General features: G+C 50.5%; 1 protein-coding gene across 1 annotated transcript in view; it reads left to right on the top strand.

Moving 5' to 3' along the window:
* The first annotated feature begins 924 nt into the window (after window positions 1–924).
* Window positions 925–22,660, top strand: part of COBL (cordon-bleu WH2 repeat protein) — a 172,365-nt gene continuing 150,629 nt past the window's right edge. The window contains exons 1-4 of the mRNA XM_047095215.1: window positions 925–1,001; window positions 3,062–3,262; window positions 17,951–18,161; window positions 19,843–20,071. Of these exons, the coding sequence (XP_046951171.1) occupies window positions 925–1,001; window positions 3,062–3,262; window positions 17,951–18,161; window positions 19,843–20,071 (718 nt within the window). The remainder of the gene's footprint in view (window positions 1,002–3,061; window positions 3,263–17,950; window positions 18,162–19,842; window positions 20,072–22,660) is intronic.

The following is a 22,660-nucleotide window of genomic DNA, read 5'->3' as shown; positions in this document are numbered from 1 at the left end:
AGTGATACGGAATTGCAACTAGAGCCACGTGCCATTTTGATGTTAAGGAGCCTCTGTTCGAAAGAAACGTTGCCGTCTGGAGCACCTGGGTGACTCTCAGTGGGTTAATAAGCGCCTGACTCTTGGTTTCCACTCGGGTCATGATCTCACAGTTCCTGGATTCAAGCCCCATGTCAGGCTCTGTGCTGATGGTGCAGAGCCAGTTTGGGGTTCTCTCTCTCCCCATCCCTCTTTCTCTCTCTCTCTCTGCCCCTGCTTGCTCTCTGTCTCTCTCAAAATAAATAAACTTACTTAAAAAAAAATGTCATCCATTAACATAACCCCGGCTCTTAGGTAATTCAGATTTGATTGGCCCACGGTGGGGACTTGGGCCCTGGGAAAACTTCCCAAGTGCTTCTTCGGCATAGCCAGGAGGAGTCCCCTGGTCTCAGCCTGTGTCCTTAAGCCCAGAGCACACAGAGGCGTCTCAGATGTGGTTTTTCGCTGTGTCTTCAAGAGATCAAAGCATACGGGACAGGGTGTATGGTGAGGCACAGACAGGGGGCACGCTTGTGGGTTTTCCAGGGGCAGGGAACATGAGACCCGTTGCCAGCCAAGTGGGGGAAGGGGAAGGGAGATTCGGGATCGAGGGTCCGGGGAGAGCCCTGCCTTCCCAGTGGCACCAGTAGCTACGGCCCTGCAGGGGACAGGTATGTGATGGCCTGGAGTCTGGTATTGAGTCCCAGAGCCCAAATGGAAGCACACTGACTGACGGTGTTTGCTGTGAAGCAGTTCAGAGCCTTTTTGGATCTATTATTATTTTCTCAGAAAGAGCCAGACATCCATTTTGTTAGTGTCAAATGTTCCAGGTTTTTCACTGTTGGCTGAGGTCCGTGTGTGTGCCCAGGCAGATGCATGCACACATGTAACACCGAGCTGGACAAAATGCATCCCGGGGTGTCCTTGCAGCCTGCGGGGTTGCAGCTCTTGCATGGGGGTGTGATCGGGGTGCGGAGAAAGGGGTGAGAAAATGCACGCCTCGCAGTGGGTGCTGGGTTCCCGGCAGGTGGAGGGAACCCCAGGAGGCAGCAAGATGGCCTGGTAGAGGCTAGGTGGTCGGGGACATGGCCTTTATACTGACGTCAGTGATGAGAGCTGGGGCGGCTGCTTGGGGAGATTCTTTTTTGTTAATTCTTTTTTTTTTTTTTTTTTTTTTTTTTTTAAAGGTACACACGCCGCCTATTTTTTTTTTTTTTTAATTTTTTTTTTTTTTTCAATGTTTATTTATTTTTGGGACAGAGAGAGGCAGAGCATGAACGGGGGAGGGGCAGAGAGAGAGGGAGACACAGAATCGGAAACAGGCTCCAGGCTCTGAGCCATCAGCCCAGAGCCCGACGCGGGGCTCGAACTCACAGACCGCGAGATCGTGACCTGGCTGAAGTCGGACGCTTAACCGACTGCGCCACCCAGGCGCCCCTGTTAATTCTTTTTTAATGGCTCTTTATTTTTGAGAGAGACACAGGCATAGAGCGTGAGCAGGGGCGGGGCAGAGAGAGAGGGAGACACAGAATTGGAAACACGCTCCAGGCTCCGAGCCGCCAGCACAGAGCCCAACACAGGGCTTGAACCCACAAACCATGAGATCATGACTTGGGCCAAGATCAAGAAGTGGGTGCTTAACCCACAGAGCCCCCCAGGTGCCCCAGATGTAAGGTTTTTAACGAGAAAAAAAGGAAATAAATTCGTGTCTACATTTCACAATAGAGGGTAAGCCTTGAATGTCACTCCTAATCCTTGTGTTAACCAGTGACATGAATGGCAGTAGTTTGTGGCCTTTTCTGAATCCCATTTGCTATTTTCTCCCCAATGTTAAGCGGCCTCTTTTGTTTGCAAGCAATACACAAAATTAGGAAATGCATAGCAGTGAAAAGAGCCAAACCCTATGCTACCCGTCACCTATTCTTCGGTGCCTCTTTCTGGACTGCTTATGACCTATTACTACAATGGGTAACTCTTAAAAATGGGATTTTCCATAACTGATAATAATTGTTTTTTTAAAAAATCCCTATCAAGCACTGTGGCATATCAAATTATATACTTTTAAAGTATATTTAACTAGTACCAGCACAGGGGCTTCTGGGTGGCTCAGTCACTTAAGTGAAGTCTTTGACTTTGGCTCAGGTCATGATCAGGTCGTGGGTCTGAGCCCGTGTCCAGCCCAGTGCTCTGCACTGACAGAGCAGAGCCTGCTTAAAATTCTCCCTCTCCCCCTCTCTCTGCCCCTCCCTCAATCGTGCTTTCTCTGCGTCTCCCTCTCTCTCTGTTCCTCCCCTGCTCACATACTGTCTCTGTCTCTCTCTCTCAAAAATAAATAACGATTAAAAAAATAATAAAAAATAAAAAAGATTGTTCTGAAGGAGACTTTAGACCTGTTACCTTTCGGTGGATTGGCAGGACTTGGGGTGGGGAGGATAAGGTGGACAGGAGTGGCCCCTGGGGTCAGGATGTCTGCTTTCCATTCCTATTCTGACACCCCGATAACCAGGGGCCTTCAGGGGAGCTGCAGATCTCTTGGACCCCCAGTTTTCTCAGCTGCCAAATATCCTGAAGACTGAACGAGGTGACCTGCCCAAGGCTGTTATTAGCGTGGGTCCTGATGCTGGGAAGACGATTACAAAAATACTTCTGTAAAGTAAGGTCCTTATGTATAAATAAATGTCTACACAAGCAGGCTTCTCTGAGGACCGAGAAAAACTTGTAAGAATGATTTGTCGGGTGGGGCATCCAGGGGGCTCATCAGGTTAAGCGTCCGACTCTTGAGCTCGGCTCAGGTCATGATCTCACGGTTGGTGAGTTCGAGCACTGACAGCTCAGAGTTCGTTTGGGACTCTCTCCCTCCCTCTCTCTGCCCATCTTCTCACTCGCACTCTCTATGTCAGAATAAATAAATACACGTTTAGGGGAAATAAAGAAAAAAAAAAAGAATGATTTTTCAGGAGGAAGCATCCTCACGGGTGATTGTATGGACTCCGAAGTCGGGAGCTGCCCCCTCACCCCCCTTTCTGTGCCGCCCCTGCTTCAGGAGGAAGACGAAGGGTCGCGCCCCTCCTCCGCCTGGGAAGCCGGCCACCCCGAACGCGCACAGTGGACAGACACTTCGCCGAGACGTGTCGCCCGGCCCTCCACAGAGCCTGCTGCACATGGAGAGCCTGGAGAACAGCTCGGTGGCCGTCACCGTGGTTCTGCCCAGCGGGCTGGAGAAGAAGAGCGTGGTCAGCGGCAGGTAAGGGCCCTGGCGCCTCGGGGCAGGGGGGCAGGGGTCACTGCCATCCAGCCTCGGGTCCAAGGAGAACCGAAGAGTGGATCCTGAGAGACTGTGCTCGCTCCCTTGTGGGGCAGGATCTGGGGCCCCCGGGGTACAAATCTGGGCCTGGGTGACAGTGTGGAATGACCGCATGCCCCCCCATCCTCCTTCGAGAGCAAGGGCTGTGCAGCTCAGTCCTGGGAGAGGGTAAGCTCAGGGGAGGGGGCCCAGCAGCACCCGGAGTCCGCATCCCGGGCGCTGAGGTTATACAGGCGGAGAGGCCCTCCGAGTGACCACTGACGGTCTGGCCCCCGGAAGTATAAATACACGGATCAGATTTCCAAACACAACTTCCAGAGCAACTTTAGACTGATGGCTAAAACCCAACCCATGGATCTTAAGTTTTAAAAAAAATTTTAACGTTTATTCACCCTGGATAGACAAAGAGAGACAGAACATGAGTGGGGGAGGGGCAGACACAGAATCGGAAACAGGCTCCAGGCCCCGAGCTGTCAGCACAGAGCCCGACGTGGGTCTCAAACTCACAAACCGTGAGATCATGACCTGCGCCGAAGTCGGACGCTTAACCGACTGAGCCGCCCAGGCGCCCCATGGATTTTAAATTTAAGGCGAACAGTTTTCAGCCCCGAGATGCCCACCTGAATCCTTTGTGAGATCTGATCCGCCCAGGAATGTGCCTGAGGTCAGGGTTACGTGCCCTTCTTCCCACGTCAGCCACAGAAGGCAAAAGGGAGACGTTGGCAAAGCTTCCTGCAATCATAGGGTTAATAATTTCAATACTGATAGAATTTCTGATTTTTTCCCAAAATATATCATTACAGTGATCAATTTTGTGCTACTATCTTTGTAAATGTTTATTTATTTCTGAGACAGAGCGTGAGCGGGGTGGGGCAGAGAGAGAGGGAGACACAGAATCCGAAGCAGGCTCCAGGCTCGGAGCTGTCAGCACAGAGCCCGACGTGGCGCTCGAACTCACTGACCGTGAGATCATCAGCTGAGCCAAAGTCGGAAGCCCAACCCACTGAGCCCCCCAGGCGCCCCAATTTTGAGCTACTATTGATGTCACTGATAACTCTATTTTAACAAAGTCACAGGAACACAGACGTTAAATCTCAGTGTTCATACAGTTTTTACAATAGAGTGATACAGTAATCAAGTATAGAGACTTTGAAGCATAAAGATAGATTTGTCTAATTCTGAGGCAGGAGTGAATAGAAGTCCTGTTTCTTGGAAAACGAGAACAAGAAGTGATTGAACATATTTCAATCCTTCAGTGCTCAGATATACTTTTTAGAATGGATAGTGGTGGAAATCACGTCACTGTGGGTGGCTTTTATTCTTGGCGAAGCATTGAAGACAGCAATGGAACACTTTTTTTTTAAGTTTATTTATTTTGAGAGAGAGAGAGAGAGAGAGAGCGTGTGAGTGAGCAGGTGGGTAAGGGGCGGGGGGGGGAGAGAGAGAGAGAAAGAGAGAGAGAGAGAGAGAGAGAGAGAGAGAATCCCAAGCAGGCTCCACACTGTCAGTGAAGAGCCCAACGTAGGGCTGGATCCCATGAGTCACGAGATCATGACCTGAACCTAAATCAAGAGTCAGATGCTTAACCAGCTGAGTCACCCAGGCGCACTTGTATTTTAAAATGTCAGTATTTAGGGGGCGCCTGGGTGGCTCAGCCGGTTGTGTGTCTGACTTCGGCTCACATCTCGAACTCACGGTTCATGGGTTCAAGCCCCGCGTCGGGCTCTGTGCTGACAGCTCGGAGCCTGGAGCCTGCTTCGGATTCTGTGTCTCCTTCTCTCTCTCTGCCCCTCCTCTGCTCATGCTCTGCCTCTCTCTTTCTCTCAAAAATAAATAAACGTAAAATTAAAAAAAAATTTTAAATGTCAGTATTTAGATTCTCCCTGAAATTTTATGCTTTGCAGCTGTTTATACTGAAAATTCTAGGTGGCAACTCGATGTGCACAGGGCTACGTACACCTTAAAAATTGCTTCGTGAGGTGTGCAAGCAGGGACCGGAAACAGCCTCGGTGTATGGCTGGGAGGGGAGCTGTTGAGTCGTGGGACACGGCATCTTCTCCCATGCTAGGTGATGTCAGCCTGTTTCCCAGGGTGGTACCACCCGCCCCCACGCCCGGCGTGGCGCTCGCCCCCCAGGGGGAACCCAGCAACCGGGCTTCGTGCGACAGGGGGTTCCAGTGACAGGAGTTTCCGGTTTCTTTGTTTTACAGAGAGGTCCGTGTCCTCAGTACATTTCTCCCGCGGAACTTTCGCTTGAGGCACATGCCACATTATTCTAGATTTACAAACGAATAGGTGCGTGACGTTCTATCAGCAAACATATGACGGTTTACTTGCCGTCCTTGTATTCTCAACCCAGTTTTTAGTTACGCTGAAAAATACCATTTTACTGAGGTAGGATTAAGATATAAAAACTGTGAATATTGACTGTGACCTACCCGATGGGCCTGTAGCTAAGTGCACCCCCGTGAAACCACTGCCACTGTCAATCTGCTTCCGTATTTTTTAGGAAAGTGGCCTCTGAGTCCTGTCGCGATACTCTCATATGTGCGAATGCACGCAGAGAGACAGAATGCCTGCCTGACAAGTACAAATATTATTTTGAAAGTCATTTTCTTTCTTTACATATATATTTTTTTAATTTTTTTTAATGTTTATTTATTTTTGAGAGGGAGAGAGAGGGAGAGAGGAGCAGAGAGAGAGAGACATGGAGACAGAACTGGAAGCAGACTCCAGGCTGGGAGTGGTCAGCACAGAGCCCGACACGGGGCTTGAACTCACGAACCGTGAGATCATGACCTGAGCTGCAGTCGGATGCTTAACCAACTGAGCCACCCAGGCGTCCCCATTTTCTTTTTTTGGTTTATTTATTTTTTTATTTATTTTGAGAGAGAGAGAGAGAGAGAACACACACACAAGTGCAAGCAGGGGAGGGGCAGAGAGAGGGAGAGAGAGAGAGTCCCAAGCTCCCACGCAGGCTCCGCGCCTTCAACGCAGAGCCCGACGCGGGGCTCCATCTCACAAACCGTGAGATCGCGACCTGAGCCGAAACCAGTCGTCAGATGCTTAACCGACAGAGCCACCCGGGCGCCCCCGAACACCATTTCCAAACTGAACACGTTCTTCCAATTTTATCCTTAAAAAAATTTCTTTTCCTTACAAAGTAGAAACTACCACTGGGTAGTTTGTAGCCAGCAGAATACGGGCAGCTTTAACGAGGGATATGAAAACACTTTCCTCTTTCCCAGCAGTGAAGTATAACCCTTTCTCCCAGGCTTCCTGCGGGATTAAGTGAGTCAGAGCTGCAGCCTGTGGGCTTTCGTAACTGGGTCCTTGGCATCGTGACCCTTGCTGATACAGCAGGTGCTTGCTTGGGGAACTGGTTTTATATGTCACACTCTTTAATAATACCCGAGCGGGTTGAAGTCCCAATTCCTGACCCTTGCCTCAAATAGATCTACTAATTACTAATCGATGTGGTTTCTCTCTCCGGTTTTTCTAGAGAACATGTCCCATAGTTCATGGGACAAGCAAGCAGTTTGTAATTTGTAATCAGCCCCTTAAGCATGCTTTCTCGCTAGGAAACATTCTCCTAGAGAAAACATTAGTTCATTGCAGTCTGATGATGGCGTTCTGTGTATGACTGATGTTTGTTCTTTTTTTTTTTTTTAAGCTTCCTTTGGATTTAGAAACTTAAATGAAAGACTCAGTCTGTTCTTATAGAAATTATGACATAAGAATTCTTGTTCTGGGCCGTTCTTTTTTGTTTTTTTAAGTTTATTTAATTTTGAGAGAGAGAACACACACACACACACACACACACACAACTTGGGAAGGAGCAGAAAGAGAGAGAGAGAATTCCAAGCATGCTCAGTGCAAAGCCTGACACAGGGCTTAGTCTCATGAACCGTGAGAACATGATCTGAACCCAAATCAAGAGTTGAACACTCAACCGACTGAGCCGCCCAGGCGCCCCTGTTCTTTCTGGGCCATTCCTAAGAGAAATGCTGCGGTCTGTGTTTAGGAATGGTGTTACCAGCACGGCACGCGGGTAGTAAACGAGGCCACCAATTCAGTTCCATCGCTTTAGCTGGGGCACACTTAACGAAAAGACCTTTGAAAAGACCTTAGCCGAAAGAGAGCCTCATAAGCTATGTCAGCCTAGTCTAGAATGTTGGGGCTGTGTCTTTCGACGTGGGAAATCAGGTCCATGTTGGCACATAAACCCAGGAGGCCCCAGGGCAGGAAAAGGCCGATGTTCCCTCTGCGGAAACACAGGAAATCTCCCTCGGAATTCATTCCTGCGATTCTTCCAGCAGAGGCCGTTGGACCCCCTTCCCCACAGACGCACTTAAAATTGTTCAGGAGTTTTCGGGCCCCAGAGCTTCTGGAACAGCACAGGCTCTCATAGCACAGGCATTGGGTTTCTCGTTCCTTCTGGAGAGAGCATACCTGTTCCAAGGTAAAGGGGAGGGAGGCCGTGAGCCGCCATCAGCTCTGGGGTGCCTTCACCCCCCGCCCCCCGACGTGTTGGGGAAGCCTCTCCCGAGGAGCCCGGGGCTCTGGGGGCCAAAGGAAGCTTGCTCTTCTCTGCTGCTCAGCGAGCTGAGGAGGTGAGGTGAAAAAGGCCAGTTCTGGTGCTGGGGAGGCAGCCACAAGAAGGCAGCTCCCTAAATAGCTGGCTAACAAGTTCGTTTGGTTTAATTGATTGACGTTTCTGTTTGGGCAATATCTTCTTTTAGAACACTTTTAATTTTTCTAGAACAGCTGTAGTTCCCTCGAATTGAGAGGAAAGCACAGAGATTTCCCTGCCCCCCCACCCCCCTCCATGCATGATCTCCCCTCTTGTCTACGTCCCCCCCTTCCTTACAGTCAGGAAGCCTGCCGGACACATCCTCCTCCCCCAAAGTCTGTCGTCGATGACCTTGCGGGACCATCTTTCTTTTTTTCTTTTTTAATTTATTGTAACGTTTATTTATTTACTTTTGAAAGAGAGAGGGAAGGAGGGAGACACAGAATCCGAAACAGGCTCCAGGCTCCGAGCTGCCAGCACAGAGCCTGATGCAGGGCTCGAACCCACAAACCGTGAGATCACGACCTGAGCCAAAGTACGATGCTTCACCGACGGGGCCACCCAGGCATCCCCCAAACACCTAACTTTTCTGGAGCACTAGGAGGAGGACATCCCAGCAAGCAGAAGGAAATAAAACTCACTTGCAAAATGACCCGTTTGTACAAGAGACGGGGAGATCCAAGGGCCCGGACGTGAGGCAGCCGTGTGGGGCCGAGTCTCCTGAGCGCCCCGGGTCGCCATCAAACAAGATTACGAATGCCTCTGGGGACACAAAGCTCTGTTCCAGTGCCAAGCAAGTCGTGAGGAAACGGGCACATCAGAGCATTCATTTTCCTCAAGTAAAGGGAGCACTAGTCTTCTGTTAAAAGCAGCGTGCAGATTTCACGTGCACGTTTAACATAAACACTAACATAACTTGAAAGATAACTGGGCTGCAATGCCTGGGGGGCCAGTCAGTTAGGGTCAGACTTCGGCTCAGCTCTTGATCTCACGGTTCATGAGTTCCGGCCCCGCACCAGGCTCTGCTCTCAGCACAGATCTCGCTTCACTTCCAATCTTCTCTCTGCCCCTCCCCTGCTCATACTCTCTCTCCCCCTCTCAAAAATAAATAAGCATTTTTTAAAATGTTAAACATGAAAATTTCACACGCATGTATAAAATAAACGCTAGCAGGCGCCTGGGTAGCTCAGTTGGTTAAGCGTCCAATTGTGGCTCAGATCATGATCTCACGGTTTGTGAGTTCGAGCCCCGCGTCGGGCTCTGTGCTGACAGCTCAGAGCCTGGAGCCTGCTTCCGATTCTGTGTCTCCCTCTTTCTCTCCCCCTCCCCTGCTCTCTCTCTCTCTCTCTCAAAATTAAACAAACCTTGAAAACATTTTTTTTTAATCAAGATAAGAGGGGCACCTGTGTGACTCATTCAGTTAGGCGTCTGAGTTTGGCTCAGGTCGTGATCTCACAGTTCATGAGTTCGAGCCCCACATCGGGCTCTGTGCTGACAGCTCAGAGCCCAGAGCCTGCTTCAGATTCTGTGTCTCCCTCCCTCTCTCTCTTTGCCCCTCCCCTGCTCACACTCTGTCTCTCTCTCTCTCAAAACTATAGAAATATTAAAAAGTAATAAAATAAAATAAACACTAACATAACTTTCAAGGTAATTGGGCAGAGGCACCTGGGTGGCTCAGTCAGTTGAGTGTCTGACTCTTGATTTGGGCTCGGGTCATGATCCCAGGGTCGTGGAATCGGGCCCTGCGTCAGACTCGACGCTGAGTGTAGAAACCGCTTGGGATTTTCTCTCTCTTCCTCTCCTCCCTGCCTCCACTCATGCTCTCTCTCTCAAAAAAAAAAAAAAAAAAAAAAAAAAAGAATTACACGTAATCGGCTGTGAATCAGCTCCCCCCAGGGGGCGCATTGGCTCACCTGCCACGTAAGAAGCAAAAGCCTGCTTGTGTTATGACCTGGACGCAGGAGGCTCCAGACTTGCAGAAAGATGTCCTCCAAGATAGAGGTCAAGGATGATGAGGTCCAAGTTCCGAGAGAGCACAAATTACGTGGGGAGAGCCTAACCAGCCTGCACCCATGTTGATATCACCTGTCCACACCTCCCCAGGTAACAGCCCGTGGCCAGAAAACTTATCAGGCTCTCCAGCCTCTGCACGTTTCTCTCTAGGTCAAGGTGTTCCGACCAGCATGGTTTTGCAAACAGTTTGAAAAGCCTTAGAGAGGGCATGTCCGTCCAGTTGGCGTAACCCCATCTGTCCCCAGGGTCACGTACTGAGACCACTTGCGGGCTGTGGTGGCTGCCTGGCCCCGCGAGGCATTTGGGTTCTGTGAGGGTGTGGCCAGCAGGATTTGGGGACTCTGGTGCCGCCATCCTGATGACTTGGCTTCAGACTTGTACGTGAGGTGAAGGTTCCCCTGGTCATTTTGCTGCCGTCTCGTTCCCTCCGGCCTCACTTGACGGGCCCGGGACCAGACCCTAGTCGGTGACCCTAGCCTTGAACGTAGAGCCCTGTCTCTGACCCACGAGCTTCTCTGGCTGAGGGCTTCTTCAGTCTCCCGTCCCTTCATTGTCCTTTTGTGTGTCCTGCCTGTGTGTTCCTTTGTACCCGACCTCGTCTGTCGGGACCGCCTCTTGGCTGGCCCCGCGCATGCCTTGCCATGCCCTGCCCCTCTGATGCCACATGGAGCTGGCATCTGGACGGGCTCTCTTGTAGCTAGATCTTGCCTTACTCAAGACTTGGGAATCCTACTGGCCTCTTACGAAAGGCCAGTAAGAAACTAGGCTGCATTCGACCAGTTTCGGGTTCAACGGTTCGCCCCAGGTCACGATCTCATGGTTCGTGAGTTCAAGCCCCATACTGGGCTCAGTGCGGACAGTATGGATTCTCTCTCTCTCTCTTTCTCTGCCCCGCCCCTGCTCTCTCTGTCTTTCAGAATATAAATAAACTAAAAAACTGAGTAAATAAATAAAAGAAATACAAATTCCCAGACCAGTCCTGGTGAATCAGAAACTCTGAGTGGAGCCCAGCAATCTGACCTTTAATACACCCCAAATTTCAGATTATATGTTAAACTCCAAGAACCCCGGCTGCAACACATGCCACTGGCTGTGCGAGAACGAGCTGGAGAAGTGCGCAGTCCCCGAGAGGGAGCCCAGGGTCTCACTGGCAGGATGGCAGGAAGAAGGCAGGAATTAAGGTTAGCCTATGCAGCTCAGGAATGACCCTCAGCAGCCTGACCACAGTCAGGCTTTGCAGTGTAGATGAGAGTGCATCCCAGAGAGGGGCAAGCTTTGCGATATAGACGAGAGTGCGTCCCAGAGAGAGGCAGGCCTTACGGTGTAGACAGGAGTGCGTCCCAGAGAGGGACAGGCTTTGCGGTGTAGACAGGATTGCGTCCCAGAGAGGGACAGGCTTTGCGGTGTAGACAGGAGTGTATCCCAAAGAGGGGCAGGCTTTGCGGTGTAGACGAGAGTGCATCCCAGAGGGGGCAGGCCTTACGGTGTAGACAGGAGTGCATCCCAGAGAGAGGCAGGCCTTACGGTGTAGACAGGAGTGCGTCCCAGAGAGGCGCAGGCCTTGTGGTATAGACAGGAGTGCGTCCCAGAGAGGGGCAGGCCTTACGGTGTAGAGAGGAGTGCGTCCCAGAGAGGGGCAGGCCTTAACGGTGTAGACAGGAGTGCGTCCCAGAGAGGGGCAGGCCTTACGGTGTAGAGAGGAGTGCGTCCCAGACAGGGGCAGCCTTAACGGTGTAGACAGGAGTGCGTCCCAGAGAGGGGCAGGCCTTGCGATGTAGACAGGAGTGCGTCCCAGAGAGGGGCAGGCCTTGCGATGTAGACAGGAGTGCATCCCAGAGAGGCACAGGCCTTGTGGTGTAGACAGGAGTGCATCCCAGAGAGGGGCAGGCTTTGCGGTGTAGACAGGAGTGCATCCCAGAGAGGGGCAGGCCTTACGGTGTAGACAGGAGTGCATCCCAGAGAGGGGCAGGCCTTACGGTGTAGACAGGAGTGCATCCCAGAGAGGGGCAGGCTTTGCGGTGTAGACAGGAGTGCATCCCAGAGAGGGGCAGGCCTTACGGTGTAGACAGGAGTGCATCCCAGAGAGGGCAGGCCTTACGGTGTAGACAGGAGTGCGTCCCAGAGAGGGGCAGGCCTTAACGGTGTAGACAGGAGTGCGTCCCAGAGAGGGGCAGGCCTTGCGGTGTAGACAGGAGTGCATCCCAGAGAGGGGCAGGCCTTGCAGTGTAGACAGGAGTGCGTTCCAGAGAGGGCAGGCCTTGCGATGTAGACAGGAGTGCGTCCCAGAGAGGGGCAGGCCTTGCGGTGTAGACAGGAGTGCATCCCAGAGAGGGGCAGGCCTTACGGTGTAGACAGGAGTGTGTCCCAGAGAGGGGCAGGCCTTGCGATGTAGACAGGAGTGCGTCCCAGAGAGGGGCAGGCCTTACGGTGTAGACAGGAGTGCGTCCCAGAGAGGGGCAGGCCTTGTGGTGTAGAGAGGAGTGCATCCCAGAGAGGGGCAGGCCTTACAGTGTGGACAGGAGTGTGTCCCAGAGAGGGGCAGGCCTTACGGTGTAGACAGGAGTGCGTCCCAGAGAGGGGCGCCTCATTACCTCGACTCGTCGCCTGGCCCAGCTCGCCGAGAGGAGGATGACGTGGCCTCTCTGACTTCCCAGCCCCACGGTCCCCAAGACCCCTCTCCCTTTCTCTGGTCCTGAGTGCCTCTGCATCTGGCAGGACTGTGGGCACAGGCTGACCATCACTCTGCCAGGATTTGTAAAAGAACCACGTGAAAGAGGACTGGCTTTTCCTTATCAATTTTTTTTTTTTCAAGAGAGAGAGGGAGCATGTGCACAAGCTGGGGAGAGGGGCGGGTGGGGGTGGGGAGAGAAAGACACAGAAACCGAAGCAGGCTCCAGGCTCCAGGCTCCAGGCTCCGAGCTGTCAGCACAGAGCCCAATATGGGGCTCAAACCACAAACCGTGAGACCATGTACCTGAGCCGAAGTCAGGCACTTAACCGACTAAGCCACCCAGACGCCCTTGTAATTGTGTTTTTTAAAAGAAAGATGTGGGGAAAAATCGTATATCCTTTTTAAACTTAAAAACAGAGATCGCCACAAATACCAGGAAGTAAATATCATTCCTACGTTAGGAGCAGTTAAGAGGCATTTGGGGAACAGATTAAAGAAGCCGGAGGGAAAAGCGATATTGAGGAGCAGTCGGGAGACGAAACCCTGGAGATCCGCCGCGTGACCCCTGCACCCCTAGCATCTGCCACGTGACCCCTGCACCCCTAGCATCTACCGTGTGACCCCTGCACCCCTAGCATCTACCGTGTGACCCCTAGTAATGTGGTTTGGGGTGATCAGTCCTCTTGTACTTGGGATCAGAGAGAGAGAGAGAGAGAGACCCTGCAAAGGGTGTTTGTGTTAGTCTTAGTTCGGACTGCCTTAAAATACTAGACACTGGGGTCTTCAACAACACACATGGCTTCTCGGAGCTCTGGCGCCTGGAAGTCAAGGTCACAGTACAGGCGGGTAGATTTCCTTCTGAGGCATCATCCTGGGTCATAGGCAGCTGCCATAGCTCTGTGCTCATGACCACCTCTTTGTGGGTACACAGAGCAAGCTCTCTGGTGCCCCTTCTTATAAGGACACTAATCCTACCGGATTATTACCACCCTATGGCCTCCTGTAACCATAATCCCATCCTTAGAGGCCCCGTCTCCAAATATGTTGGGGGTTAGGGATTCAACATGAATTTGGGGAGGACGCAGTTGTCCCCAGCAGTGTTAATGCAGGGTGTGCTTTGGGTGCTTAGCATTGATGGTCTAGACAGCTTTCTTAATACACCTGACTCTTCGTTTGACATTGTGAGCCTGTCTGATTGCCTTAGTTTGCTTCATTGTAAGATTGGGGAAACTTCACGGTGCAGTGTCTCAAGGATGCCACTTGGAATCTTGGCATTTGCTGAGAGCAGGAGGGAGCTCAGCCACATACAGATGGGATGTCTGCTCTGAGCCGGGTACAGCATCTCACTGCACAGAATCCCAAAGCAGAAAAGACAGGAACGAGTCAACTCATGTATTTTGCAAACACATCACATTAACGAATGCCCGACACTGTGCTCAGTGCCTTACAAGTGTTCATTGACTTAAGTCTCTAACAAGTGGACACTGTCATTAATGCCCTCACTGGTGAGGAAACTGAGGCATGGGGGGCAGGTCTGAGAACTGGTGAGTGGCGGTGCTGGGACAGCATCCTGGGGAAGCTCCCCTCAGGTGCCTCACTAAACTGCTCTGCTCCCATGGGAAGGATGCCCACACTTCACACGGCTGGTGTGTGCAAAGCTGCACATCAGGGTCAGGTGTTGCTGCATCCAAGGGCAGGGAGTGGGGGAGGTAAGGAGGGGTCAGGCTCAGGAGGTGAGGAGAATGTGTACAAGTAAGCAGGCAACCTCTTCCTGTCTCCAGAAGTTTCTTAACATAACCTCTTCCAGTCTCCAGAAGGTTCTAAGCAGGCAACCTTTTCCAGTCTCCAGAAGGTTCCAAGCAGGCAACCTTCTCCATTCTCTGGAAGGTTCCTTCCTGTGGCCCAGTGGCATAGGGACTTGCTACAACCCCAGGAGGGCACACACTGATACCCCATTGGAGAAGCTGTCAGCTCTCCACAGGTGAATCTGTAACAGAAGCCCACGGGGACCAGGAGGTGCCTCTGCCTATCACTGGGCACTGCCATTGTGCTTTGGCTTTCCTCTCTTTCTGGGTGACTTTTTCCAGGAGCATCAGAGGAGCCTTGGAAGAACTGGCTTACTCTTGGGAATTTGGCATTTTAAATGGCAGCTGATAGCAGATTAACCGGTGGGGCAGAAAGGCCACCCACCCCCACGCGCCTCGTTTTACGTGGACGCAAAGCTGAAAGGCGTATAGCGGGGCAGTAGTAAATCAGGTTGTGTTCTATTTATTTTTTATTTTTTTTATTTTTTTAACGTTTATTTTTGAGACAGAGAGAGACAGAGCATGAACGGGGGAGGGTCAGAGAGAGAGGGAGACACAGAATCTGAAACAGACTCCAGGCTCTGAGCTGTCAGCCCAGAGCCTGATGCGGGGCTCGAACTCACGGACCGCGAGATCATGACCTGAGCCGAAGTCGGACGCTTAACCGACTGAGCCACCCAGGTGCCCCCAGGTCGTGTTTTAAATGAGCCTGGGGAAGGGTCACACTGAGCGGCAGACCCTGCAGGAGATGTTGTAAGATCAGGTCATGCTTTCGAATCCAAGTCCTCGTGTTTGTACCGGTGCACGTCCAGCTGCTTAAGTGAAGCCCAGGTTCGGTCCTCGTCAGCTGCGTCCCTCTGGGGGGTCACCGATACAGATGTCCCAAAGGAGAACAAGACAGCTATCAAAGCCTGAGCTCCTGTCACCCCAAAACCTCCTTACATCCCTGTGGGAGCCCCTCTGTCTTGGCTTGGGCTCTTGCCACTGGGAAAGGATAGTGTGCAGTGTGCTGGAACAGGTTGACTTTGTAATTGGCCTCTGTGTTCTTCGTAAAATTTAAGCACATATGACAGCCAGGCGTCTGGTGTTGAGTTTTATGATCATGCTCTTAACAGTGTTTTGTTTTGCTTTGCTTTGCTGCCTTCTCCTCCCCCCAGTTTTTTTTTTTTTAGAGAGAGAGAGAGGCAGAGAGAGAGGGAGACAGGATCTGAAGCGAGCTCCGCGCCGACAGCAACGAACCCGACGCAGGGCTCGAACTCAACAAACCCAAGTCAGACAATCAACCGACTGAGCCACCCGGGCGCCCCACCTCCCCCCAATTTAATAGTAAATTTGAGGAGACAGGCCTCCAGCACATAGAATTTTCTTTGGAACTTCTTCCTCCCCCACCCCCCCCCCCAAATTTTGTTGAGAAACTGCCTTCCACCCTCAGTTCTTGACAATATCGCTGTAACTTGAACATGAGGCGCTCTCTGTGGGAAGGAACCCATCCTGCGTTAAGTGAGATAGCGAAGGCCAGCATGGATCAGTCAGTTCTGGGGGGAAAGTCACTGGACACGCAAGGCAGAGACTTGGGCACCCCCTTCTTTATTCGGGCAGAAAATGGGTACATGACTATACTAGCACGTCCGGTTAAGTACTGGCTTGCGTGAGGGCAGGGTGCTTACTTACTCCCAGTAATGGGGGAAAATGCCACCCTGTCCCAGAGCTGGCTGTTCCCTTTTACAGCATCTAATTCAGTGTTTCAAATATGTCACCAAGTATTGCATTAAAAGAACAGAAAAGTGACATTACTAGCTTTTGTGTTCTTTCTGGTTTATATTGTAAGATTAATTCAAATACTTGTCTGGCGGTTTATTTGTGTGTGCTTACCCTGGTGCCAGTAGACTGTGGGTGGAGACAGAGACCGGAAAGGAACGAGCGTCAGATGGACCAGGGTCCCAGGCCCATCTGCCTTTTCCTGGAGACCCCACCCCTCAGTCTGGGTGACTGAGAAGGGGAGTGTGTAAGTGCCATCAAGGATACACAGGGCATGGGAACAAATAACATGAGGTCATTTTAGCATTGTTAGAAGTCTGCTTTCTGTACTGAGGCTTTTTTAAAAATGTTTTATTGATTTTTGAGAGAGAGAGAGACAGACCACAAGTGGGGAGGGGCAGAGAGAGAGAGGGAGACACAGAATCCGAAGCAGGGTCCAGGCTCTGAGCTGTCAGCACAGAGCCCGACGAGGGACTCGAACCCAGCAGCCGTGAGATCATGACCTGAGCCGAAGTCGGACGCTCTACTGACTTGAGTCCCCCAGGCGCCCCTGCGTATGGAAGTTTTCAGTGGAATGTCCTCACATCTTGCAGCCTTTTTGTTGTATTGCATTAATCTCGCTGTCAGAATAAAGATGATTTTTGCCCCGGAGCTGAAGGAATCCAAGCTTACAGTGTTATTAGCTGGTGTGGCTGTGTGTGCTGGGGCACTTGTGAGGGTGGGCACTTCATCAGCCCTACAGATGCCCCATCATAGTCCAGGGGGCCCGGAGTCTCCTGAACTCGGGTGACGCCAGTGTCCCCGAGTATCCCCCAATTCACACACATGCTGTTAATTACTTCCCAGATAGTAGGTGGGAGCAAATACTGTCATAGAGGAGATGGCTCTAAAAAGTTGTTTTGGGGACAGCTGGGTGGCTCAGTCGGTTAAACATCCACTTCAGCTCAGGTCACGATCTCATGGTTTGTGAGTTTGAGCCCTGCGTCGGGCTCCGCACTGACAGTCAGAACCTGAAGCCTGCTTTGGATTCTGTGTCTCCCTCTCTGTCTCCCCCTCCCCCGCTCATGCTCTGTCTCCCTCTGTCTCTCTCAAAAATAAATAAACACTTAAAAAACTAAAAAAGAAATCAGAGGAAAGACATATGCTTTTCGAAAGGTGTATATGCTCCATTGCTTGGGAAATTTCAGGAAAGAGAGGTCGGCTTTAAATATAAAAGCATTCTGCCCAGCAGATATAAAAGAGGCAAATGAAATTCTTTGGAGGAATCCACACTGTTATTCTTCTCCCATGGTAAATAATCCCCTGTGGTGGGGGACATTATGAAAATCTTGGACATTCAAACTAGGGCATTTTCTTAGTTGTTTTGTTTTTTTTTTTTTTTTTAAGGCATGCTTTTTTTTTTTTAGCTATCATCTTCAACTTAAAATCTTCAGTTTTTAAGATACATTATAATTTTGAATAACTGAAAGTCTAGTTTTTAGTGATCTCACTTGTGCTAACTGACCTCCTAGGATTCAACTCAGCATATCCATGGATTTAACTACAAGTGTAGCTCTTTCCCCCGCTCTTACGGGTTTGATCTACTGGATGCTCTTTCAGCTCTGTTGTTTACTAGTGTTGCAGATGTTACGACTGTGTCGTCCAATACAGTCATGCGTCAGGAATTCACGAGCTGCCGTTGCCCTTGATAAGCATGACCAGAGGACTGCACATTCACCTGCTGGTTCGTGTGTTTGGCCCTTCCCAAGCTTGACCGAAGGGAGAGTGCAAACGTCCCTAATTAATGTGATTTGTTTCCATTTTTGCAGCCACGCAATGATGGACCTGCTGGTTGAACTTTGCCTTCAGAACCACCTGAATCCATCCCACCATGCCCTGGAGATCCGGTCTTCGGAAACCCAACAGCCTTTGAGTTTTAAGCCAAACACTTTAGTTGGGACCCTGAATGTGCACACTGTGTTTCTCAAAGAGAAAGTTCCCGAAGAGAAGGTTAAGCCTGGCCCACCTAAAGCACCTGAGGTCAGTAGGACAAGCGGACCCTTTGTCACCTGAGGACATATGCAGACACCTGTGGCCCAGGGGTTGAGGAGGGGGCTGGTGGGGCCCCTCTTATCTAAGTAACACCTGCAGACAGCTGTTGTTGGAACGCCTACTAACAACGCTGGGCAAAGTGAGGCCCTAACTGGGCTTCTTTTCAAAGATGGAAGTAAACTGAGCTTAATAACATTCACGGTTGTAACTTTGCTCCTTCGGATGTTATAGAAGAGGAATCAGTCTAGACCAGAGCCATCCACTGGAACTTTCTGCACAGATGGGAATGGTCTGTAACCCTGCATGTTCCAAGGAGGCCGCCCCTGGCACGTGTAGCTAGTTATTAAGCAGGTGTGATGCAACTTGTGTGATTGAGAAACTGAGCTTTTAATTGTATTTAATTTTAATTCATTTACATTGGAATAACACAAGGAGCCAGTGGCTACCATGTTGAATTAGGTAGAACCGCTCTAGAAAATCCTAGGTCTTTCAGTCCAAGGAAGCTATGGCTATACGGGGAAGATTTGAACTTCTCCTAGACAGAGGAAAAACAGGAGTTTTCCCTTTTGAGAAACTGACGTCCGAAATTTGTACTCAATGCACTTGGGGAATATCTCATACACAGATTTATTTCAGGCTTTTGGTTATTGGTTAAAATGAACTCCAGCTGCTTATGGTACTTCTTAATAAAGCTTTGCTGTGAATCTTTTAGCACCATTGGAAAGCTTCTAGGTGCTTGGAATATCTACTAAATTTTTCTGCTTTTAAACACGGCAGTTTGGCCAGCAGTTCATCTTCTGTACGTTTTTAGGTTTGGGTGGTTAATAAATTATAATCGGTGCCATCGATACTCTGGAAAGGGGCATGGGATCCAACTAACTATTCAGCACACACTTAGTGGGTCTACTCTTCAGGGCGTTCGGACAATGTCGAGTCAGTAAAGGCCAAGAAAAAGTTGCCTTTATGAACCTTTGGCATATTAAAATTTTTTTGACGGGTCCGGTTATCAGTAGACATTTAGAATCAGGTGTAGTCAAACCGATTGGTTTTTTCCCTGATTTTAATGGCTCTCATTATATGTTTATCCCGTGTATATGTCTGTTGTATGCCTCTTATATATTTCCAGCTTAAATATGTGTATGTAGTATATATACACAAAAATATGTATATACACAGACATGTAGACATACCGTATATACTTATAGAGATATTAATATATTTATGTGGGTCTTTGGCTATTTGAACAAAAATTTGATATCTTGGGTTTTTTTTTTAGGATTTTTCTTGAAATTGAATTATTCGTGATACTTTCAAACGATTTTCATGTAGACAATATGTGCAGGTGCCTTGTGTTCAGGTCTGTTGGGATCCTTGAAAGATGGTAGTTAGGCGTAGGTGTTAAATTATTAATCAGGATCCCTCCCGATGTCCATTCCCTTGTGTTGTTAGCAGTTTGTTCCTTAGTGAGCGAGTCTACGGTCAGTGGTTTATTCCAGGTGCATATTGTTCACTACTGAGTCTGCCACTTCCCCCCATGACCCACTCAGTTTCGGGAGAAGGGCTCGGGCTGCCCCAGATCTTGCCGTACTCATTCTAGAACACCAATAGGGGTTGGAGCCGTGTGCAAACACGCCCTTATAGAATACTTTCGTCCGGTGTGTTCTTCCAGAAATCCGTGCGCTTGGTAGTGAATTACCTGCGAACACAAAAGGCCGTGGTGCGTGTGAGCCCCGAGGTGCCGCTCCAGAACATTCTCCCGGTCATCTGCGCAAAGTGTGAGGTCAGCCCAGAGCACGTGGTCCTCCTCAGGGACAACATCGCCGGGGAGGAGCTGGAGCTGTCCAAGTCCCTCAACGAGCTGGGGATCAAGGAACTCTACGCGTGGGACAATAAACGAGGTGAGGCCGCCCTGCGTCTTTGACGCCCGCTGGGGGAGAGCCCTGGCGGGAATCGCCGCGCCTGGATTTTCAGGCCACTCAAGCTTCATCCAGAGTTGAAGTGGGCAGAAAGTAAATTTGGTCTGTTCCTGTTCCCCTCGATTGTAATGATGCGTCCCCCCCAATCCTGAACCTGTCCTGCTCATTCCCTGTCTCCCGCGAGCTTCCTTGACGTGAATAAAAACAGGCCCTGGACCAGAACTACTCACAAAGCCTGCATGAACCAGTTTCTCTCGGATTTCTTTTTCAGTACCTGCCCCAAGTCTCAAACATTGCTCATTGTCAGAACCAGCTGACAATTCAGCTTTTTCTAAAACTGCCCGAATGAATTATAGTTCAGGAGATCAGTCCTCGAGAACCACCCACAAAGCCACGTGGGGCTTCCTCAGCGTTGATGCCAGAGACACCTACTGCTCGTGTGAATTTGGTACTTGACCTGATGGCCCAGAGCCTCTGGGGGAGTGGCCACTCTCGAGACCACTCGCTGTTGGCACAGAGGCTGATAGGTGTATAAGCAGATTTCCCTGATCGACACAAAGGGCTGACCATATTGAAACAGCTGTCAGACCAAAATAAATCAATGAATGAGCAAGTAAAAAAAAAAAAATACATAGCCCTTGACTTTAGAACTTACTAAAACGAACTTCATATAAGTGCCTTTTAATGAGGCTCATTTGATCTGTTGCCTTGTATTTATTCCACAGATACCGAGTGGGTAGGGTTTTTAAAGTATAAACCTATCCTGTTTTTTCGTGTTTTTCTAGCGTCCTTCAGATTCTTCCGGGAAAATCTGTTTCTCTTATTACTGACGTCATTGCAAAATCAGTGATCATCATGGAATCTCTCTCCTCTGCCAAATCTCCCACAGGTTCTGGACCCCAGGCCTCATTTGCCATTCGAGGAAGGGTTTTAGCTCAGTCACATATAAAATGCATAGACTATTTATTCCTGCAAAAAAAAAAAAAAAGAAAAGAAAAAGAGAGTGCTCTGACATCTGAGAGCAATGCATCTTGTGTTTTATGCCGCATCTCTCAAAAACTCAGACAAGATTATTCCCAGCATCTGCTCCGAGGGTTGGATATAGTGGGCGTGTCTGTCAGGCTCTTATCAGCCCTGTTTATTTATTTATTTTTTTTCAACGTTTATTTATTTTTGGGACAGAGAGAGACAGAGCATGAATGGGGGAGGGGCAGAGAGAGAGGGAGACACAGAGTCGGAAACAGGCTCCAGGCTCTGAGCCATCAGCCCAGAGCCCGACGCGGGGCTCGAACTCACGGACCGCGAGATCGTGACCTGGCTGAAGTCGGACGCTTAACCGACTGCGCCACCCAGGCGCCCCTTATCATCCCTGTTTAAATTTGGTTTCTGTGCCTCTTTGGAAATAGAGCTTTCATTTGGTAAGACAACAAAAAAAAAAAAAAAAAGGAGAAAAGGAAAGAAAAGAAAGAAAAACTGTCCCCACAAATATGTGAAAGCAAAAAGCTTGCACAAACACGCGTTTCTCTTCTAGGTCAGTCATCAGCTCTATCTGATGGGACCCCAGCAGCGTCCCCAGAAAATAAAGGAGTAACAGCCGGCACGGGCATGGTGGGTGACCGGCCCCTGCCCGGGACACGGTGTCTCTTTCATCTGGACCGTACGGTGCCATGTGCTATGCGGGCTGTGCAGTATTTGATTATCATCCCGCCAAACGCCTTTATCCCTACTGGCAGTCAAGTATTTGGGAAGAAGGGAGAACATTCCGGAAGATGTCTGCGGGGAGCCCTCTCTCTAGGCCCCTCTTGCATTACATCCCCTCCCCAACCAGCAGCTGCTCCAGAGCGGGCAGGGCCAAGGCCGGAGGCGGGGCTAAGGCCGGAGGCGGGGCCAAGGCCGGAGGCGGGGCCAAGGCCGGAGGCGGGGCCTTGCTAGGCAGAGGCCCAACTCTTCTGGAATTCCCGGGGTTGGCAGCCTGGAGAAGCAGAAGGCTTTGCTGCCACCTGCTTCCATGGGAGCTCTTAGCAGCCCGGCAGCTGCGGGCTGGAGGAGATCAGGGGCTGGGGACTTGGCCCCTCTCCTGCAGGGGTGCAAACAGCACCCCCCTTCCTCCCCCGCCCGGGGCCTGCAGGGGGCGGGGGCCGAGGCTGTACTCAGGGGCTGGTGCAGACCAGCGAGGCTTGCCCTCACTCTCTCCTTGCCTGCTTTTTCCAGTTCTTCTGACCAAAACTCAGTCGGAGCCTTCCCTGAGCTGTCAAGGTACAGTGAACCCGCAGGCCTGCTCCCACCCCAGCTGGACTTTGCATGGCTCTGGGCTAGGACGATGCATGCAAGTGCACTGGCGTAGAGGATCTGAGGGAACGCAGGCTTGCCGCGCCGGGCCTCCGGGGGCGTGTCTGTCGGCTGCTACGCGGCTTCGGTTTGGCATCTTGACACCCTGGTTGCCTAAGAGAAGAATGTACCTTGTGTGGGGGTTCTCTCGGTGGGTCCACCCGCTAAGCAGTGAAGGAGGCCGTTGCAGAAGATGGGTCCTTCTGGAATACACAGTTTCAGGGCACAGCAGAAGTAGCACTT

Source organism: Lynx rufus, unplaced genomic scaffold (assembly GCF_022079265.1).
Source record: "Lynx rufus isolate CCGP_SWC_20201006 ecotype Redwood Valley unplaced genomic scaffold, mLynRuf1.p SCAF_4, whole genome shotgun sequence".
Lineage (NCBI taxonomy): Eukaryota > Metazoa > Chordata > Mammalia > Carnivora > Felidae > Lynx > Lynx rufus.
Note: the sequence above shows the minus strand (reverse complement) of the source record. Positions and strands in the feature narration are given on the sequence as shown.